Source organism: Acomys russatus, chromosome 9 (assembly GCF_903995435.1).
Source record: "Acomys russatus chromosome 9, mAcoRus1.1, whole genome shotgun sequence".
Lineage (NCBI taxonomy): Eukaryota > Metazoa > Chordata > Mammalia > Rodentia > Muridae > Acomys > Acomys russatus.
In genome coordinates this window covers 7,617,141-7,623,140 of record NC_067145.1, presented here as the reverse complement: position 1 = coordinate 7,623,140, position 6,000 = coordinate 7,617,141, and the positions used below count along the sequence as shown (strand labels likewise).

The following is a 6,000-nucleotide window of genomic DNA, read 5'->3' as shown; positions in this document are numbered from 1 at the left end:
ATGCCTCTTGTGGCACGGGTTAGCAGCTCTAAGTAAATAAACAAAAGCTCACCCAGGATTTAGAAGCTCCTACTTATAGCGAAGGTTTTGGGGTCACAGTGCAGAACTGAAATCTAAAGGGCTGATATCGCCATGAAAAGTTATCCGTAATTGTATTTTCACTGCTAGAAAAGGCGATGGAAAGAGAGTCCTGTTGGCCATGTCCTCGGACACCTCAGCTTGCCATTTCACAGCCACAGATGAGTCCTACTTATTAAAGGAGGAAAAAAGCCCAGGGCAGCGGATGAAGATTCGCGTGCAAGTTTCTGCCGAAAGAGGGCGTAAGTTAAAGACTGATAGAATTCGTGCACACATCGACGCCCAGCCAAATGAAAGAACGTTTAAAAAACATTTTAAATTAACTTTAGTTTGTGCGACTTCAGTGTCAGAGCTACCTTGTTCAATACAGCTTGTTGCCACCGCAAATGTCTTGGCTGAGCGACCATAAAAAGAGGGTGCATGTTCACTTGGACCTGCGCAGCTGCGCGGTCCTGCGCCCGCCTCTAGTTTGGGACATCCCCACAAGCGTTTCTGCGTCTGCATCACCGTGGTAGCTGTGACCAGTGGGAAGATTGGAGATCCCAGGCAGGACCTTTCTGGGCATCCCAGAATATCGGGCATCCTGGAACAGAAGCGCTGGGGTTTGCAGACTACTCTTTGGTGCTTAGGGATTCACCCGAGAAGATTTTTTTTTCGAGTGGGGGTGGGGCAGTGCCTTTTAGCTATCAAGTTTAGCAAGCCGAACCTTTGGAGGCTGCTTTTCAAGCTCCGTGACACTTTTCGGAGCGGAATCATTTACCCGCTATTGGAAGCAACAAGTTTCGCTTTTCTGGTGACCCCACGGAGGGTCTGCGCCCAGGAACACGGTGACTCTGAAGCCGCAGTGACTCTAGGGTGTCCTAATAGCCCGGAGGGAGGGGACCCACGCCGGCTGGCGGAAGGTCGGGTGCGGATACCACCCAGGCCAGATCGGCATACCAGGTCTGCAAATGAATCTTCCTGCACTGGGACCTTGTTCCTCGTTCCCTGACCTTGCTCCGGGACCAGAAAGGTCAGGTGCGGGACAGGACTGGGTGCACCCAGACGGAATGTGGCCGGAACAAGAAAAGAGGTGAGAAAGAGTGAGACCTATGGAGTTTTGCACCAAAGCCACAAATTTGGAGAACCACCCCTCCCTTTTTGCAGCGTGTGTGTATGTGTGTGTGTATTTGTGTATGTGCGCGCGCATTTCTTCCCTTTCAAACATATATACTTTTTTTTTTTTTTAAAGCTGGAGGCTGGAGGCTGGAGAGAGTGAAGCCAGGGAGAGGCGGGGACCTTAGAGTCGCGCTGCGCCGCGAGGGCTCCCTCGGGTGTAGACGTGGGCGGCTGAGGCTTTGGGCCAAAGCTAAGCACCAGCAAGGAGTGGGGCTTAGGGACCAGGCAATGGCGAGTAGGCCAGGGGTGCGGGGAGGAGCCCTGATGTAAGAATGCTAATGAGAGGCTCCCCCAGCCCAGCCCCCACCCCTCCCCCCCCCCACCCACCCCACCCGCTGCAGAAACAAGCCCGGCCTCGGCGCGCCATGTGTGGTAACGCGCTCCGCCGCTGCCACGCTATTTAAACACCGGCTATGGATCCAGAAACCCGCGCGAATCAATGGGATCAAACGCGAAGGAGGTGCACCGTCAATTACAAGCACTTGGACAAGTCTAACTTTTTTTTTCTTTTACAAATAACGCCTTCAAACGCAACCTTAGCTACGCCCAAATAAGAAGCCACCTCTAAGCCAAATAGCCTATGTGCAAAGGGAGGAAGAATATATATATTTATAATAAGTATATATGTATATTGCAGACGCACAGGTTTACATTCGGTGAACTTTTCTTTTTTTCTCTTTCTTTCTTTCTTTCTTTCTTTCTTTCTTTCTTTCTTTCTTTCTTTCTTTCTTTCTTTCTTTCTTTCTTTCTTTCTTTCTTTCTTTCTTTCTTTCTTTCTAACCAGGGACATTGCAGAGGAGTCTTCCTCTCTATCTTTTGGCTCATTACTGAAGGGGATATTCTGTTTTCTTGGAGCGCCCAAGGGGGCGCAGGGACAGAGGAAAGAAGAGTGGGGAGGAAAGAGGCAGGGTGGGTGGGGGGGTAGAGGGGCAAGCCGGTGGCCAGGGCGAGGGCTAGCTGGCAACACGATGCAGTCCTTGCTGCTGCTCACTTTCTCGGCGTGCGTACTGCTGGCCCGGGAGCTGCTGGCAGGCGGCGCAAGTAGTGGCGGCGGGGACACAGGGCCAGGCAGCCGGCGCCGGGAGAGAGAGGCGCTGGCGGCTCAAAAGATCGAGGTGCTTGTGCTATTGCCCCAGGACGATTCGTACTTGTTTTCGCTGGCCCGGGTAAAGCCGGCCATTGAGTACGCACTGCGTACCGTGGAGGGCAACGGCACCGAGAGGAAGCTGCTGCCGCCTGGCACCCGCTTCCAGGTGGCCTACGAAGACTCGGACTGCGGCAACCGTGCGCTCTTCAGTTTGGTGGACCGCGTGGCGGCGGCGCGCGGCGCCAAACCGGACCTCATCCTGGGGCCCGTGTGCGAGTACGCGGCGGCGCCGGTGGCCCGGCTGGCGTCGCACTGGGATCTGCCGATGCTGTCTGCAGGAGCGCTGGCCGCTGGCTTCCAGCACAAAGATACGGAGTACTCGCACCTCACGCGCGTGGCGCCTGCCTACGCCAAGATGGGCGAGATGATGCTCGCCCTGTTTCGCCACCACCACTGGAGCCGAGCCGCATTAGTCTACAGCGACGACAAACTTGAGAGGAACTGCTATTTTACCCTGGAGGGGGTCCACGAAGTTTTCCAGGAGGAGGGTTTGCATACGTCTGCCTACAATTTCGACGAGACCAAAGACTTGGACCTGGACGACATAGTGCGCTATATCCAGAGCAGTGAGCGAGGTGAGCAGGAGAGAGACCGGGGCCCTTGGTGACTCCCCCCAAGACCCCACCAATTCAGTCTTCTAAGGACCTCACCCTCTCCCGCAACCCGAGGACCCATGGAGGGTGCGCACGGGACTTGTTCAGGTGTGAGCTGCCTGACCCATGGGCGGGTTGAGGATAATCCATGGAGGTGGAAGGGGTATGCCTACAGAATCCCGGGGAGGTGGACCTGGTCAGTGGAGGGGACGTTTGAGTCGACCGATAATGTAGTCTCAGGTATGACAGGTGTTAACAAACACCAAGGGATTTTCCTCTTCGACAGCTCCGGGGTTCCAGGAATTTGTTACCCTGTCCAATGCTGTCGCGCGCCCCCTGGTATGGCCACAGCGTCTGTGGACCCGCGCTCAGTTTGACTAACTGGGGGGTCTCCTGGCTTCCCTGGCTGCTCTTTCTACAGACCCCAGGTCTCTTAAAAGCTCTTGTGTTATTCTTCCAATTCCGTCCGTGCTCCCTCTAGTCTCTTTTAAACAAGCGTCTGTAGTTTCCACCAAAGTGCGTCTGAACTCAGGCGACACTCACTTCCCCTCCGGGCGCATTGGGCTTCGCAGCCTCAGAAAGCGCGCAGAGTTGGGCTTGGCTAGAGCGCGCGCGCTGGAGGAGAGAGCGCGGAATCTCCTCCCCACCGGTCCCCTACCCAGCTCTTTCTCCCCAGATCGCTGAGGGTTTGGAACAAGAGGAAAACTAGACAGCTCAATACTGGGAACTGTGACCAGGGCTACAGGGAGCGTGCGAATCCCCGCTGCTGTCCAGATTTCCTTAGCGTAGATGAAGGAGCAGGAATCCCCGAATACTGCAGTGCGTCCGGAGGTCCCGGTTGGGGTTCGCAACATTCGAGAAATCCCGCCTCTGCTTCCTCTTGGTGCGCAGGCGCCCGGAATGTCCGGGGTATTGTCTTTCTCCCGTCCCCCCCCCCCACTACCCCCACCCCCGTCCTTGCAAAGCTGCGGATGCCGGGGGGGGGGGGTGCTAGCCGGGTGAGACTTAGGGGAAGCCAAGCCAAGTCTAGCCTGTCCGCAGTTTGAATGCCAGGTCTGACTGTTGCGGAACAGCATAGCAAGAAGCTTGCAGCCTCAGAACAGGTGAGGTGGACAGAGAAAGCTTCAAGGGCGGCGTCACAGCTGCCCCCCCTCCAATTTGGCCACTCTGAACTGTAGTGAGCGCGCCCTGTAGAGCGAAGAAGTGTTGAAGACAGTGCAGACAGGACACGTTTCAACCATAAGAACTCCAGGCTGCTTGTGCAGAATCACTGTTGGGAGCGCAGACAGGGGCGTTGGTTAAGTAAAAGCAAAGTTCTGCCCTGTGGTGGTGGCAGATTTGCCCCTGCTGGGAGAGAAACTCGGGTCTACTTTTTTCTATTCTCAGTAGTTAAGCTACTGCAGCCTTTTGCTGGGTACTGGCATTTCTTCAGCTCTAGGCTCCCAGAGCCTGAACTAAAAAACTGGAGACTTCCCAAGACAGGCTGGGAAGGGGGTGTGTCCCCTCTCCTGACTAGGTCCAAGGTTTGCAAACCTGTTGAACCCAGTGAGGCAGTGACCTTGGCACAGTAGCCTAGGATAAAGTGTCTTGCTGTGGGGCCTCTGAGGCGCACTGTGCTCTTGGAGTCTACATAGGCCAGGCCGCAGTGATAGTGGGCTCAGGCGCTGATCGGCTGTGTGGTGGTTTAAAAGGACTCCAGCCTGTGTTCTGCCCGCATTGTTATTTTTAAATACACCAAACTTTGTAGATGTACTCAGACCCGTTCAATTTAGCGGTAAAAGCTTGCTAGACCAGTGTGTGTATTTTACAGGTGAAAATGTTATGATCTCACGATTCTTTCTCTAAAATTTGAGTCCAACAGTGATAGGGCAGATTTTCTGAACTATAAATGAGAACAGTTTCTTTCCCAGGCTGCCTCCTCTCAGTGTCTTACTCTTTGTAGAGAAAGTTGTGAGCTTTCAGGGTCTACTTTCTGTAGACCCGAATCTCCATTTCCACGGGGCAGTCAAGATGTTCAGCAGTTGGAGTTTAGTGTGTGGTTTCAGTGGAGTTTGTGGCTCTGCCACGCGGTGGCCGGCAGGATCCTGGGCTGTTAAGCTGAACCCCAGCCTGTTCTGCAACAGCCACATCTTGGGGGATGCTGGAAGGGTTTGATGGGCTAAAGCCACCAGAATCTTCTGGAACAGTATCAGGCCCGTGTGGTGGGCGTTGCTTTATATTTGCTGACAGTCTCCTTCACCTATAAGGAGAAGCCATGTCCTGAGGAGAACTTGAGTTTGTGAAACACACAGCTCGGGATACAACCTCCGCCTTGCAAGGCACTGAGCCTGGGACCTGTAGCTTCTGTGAAACAAGGCCCTTGCTGAGCATTCTGATCTGGGGTTGTATTCATCCAAGTGTAAAAATGTAACTGACAGTATTTCTGCCCCAGAGTGTCTTCTGTCCTTCTGAGCCAGAGCGTGCTTTAGAGAGGCCCTTTCCACACTCTCTTTTGGAAAGAACATTTTCAACTTTAGGATTAAATTATGGAGATCTGGATATCTTCACTGGTACAAAGTGACCTGTGGCCATCTCAATAATAATAATAATAATAATAATAATAATAATAATAATAATAATAATAATAATGATAATAATAATAATGTGACTAAAATTGCTTTTGGCTACACGATGCCTTTTAGAAAGGAAAACTAAACAAACAGATATCCCACAAAACCCCAAAGTATTCTTATCTTAGATGGGTTTGCCATCTAAGTCAATAATTGAAAAACTTAAAAAAGTCTATATAATTCAAATGCATATGCTTAAGCATGTGCGATTTATTACAGTGAGTGGTTTTATAGTATGCTTTTTAGTGGCAAAGGCGATGGCACAGGGTCAATGTCAACTCCAGGCATGAGGGTGATAGAGCGTTTCTCAAGAGCCAGTTGCAGTAGACGGATTTCACAAGGGGCTGTTTGGCCATACAGCATTTTATCACAAGGCGTGTGTGTGTGTGTGTGTGTGTGTGTGTGTGTGTGTGTG

General features: G+C 52.4%; 1 protein-coding gene across 5 annotated transcripts in view; it reads left to right on the top strand.

The window, feature by feature from the left end:
- Positions 1 to 510: 510 nt before the first annotated feature.
- The window catches only part of Npr3 (natriuretic peptide receptor 3), a 63,134-nt gene continuing 57,644 nt past the window's right edge, over positions 511 to 6,000 (top strand). Inside the window, exon 1 of one of the 5 annotated variants that reach the window (XM_051150974.1) lies at positions 511 to 699. Coding sequence is in view for 2 of the 5 variants with exons in the window: in XM_051150972.1 (XP_051006929.1) it covers positions 2,205 to 2,958 (754 nt within the window). In the remaining 3 variants the exon portion in view is untranslated. Of the gene's footprint in view, positions 700 to 770; positions 1,151 to 2,156; positions 2,959 to 4,057; positions 4,080 to 6,000 lie in introns of those variants that run through there. The other 4 variants (XM_051150973.1, XM_051150972.1, XM_051150971.1 and 1 more) reach the window with 4 other exon arrangements.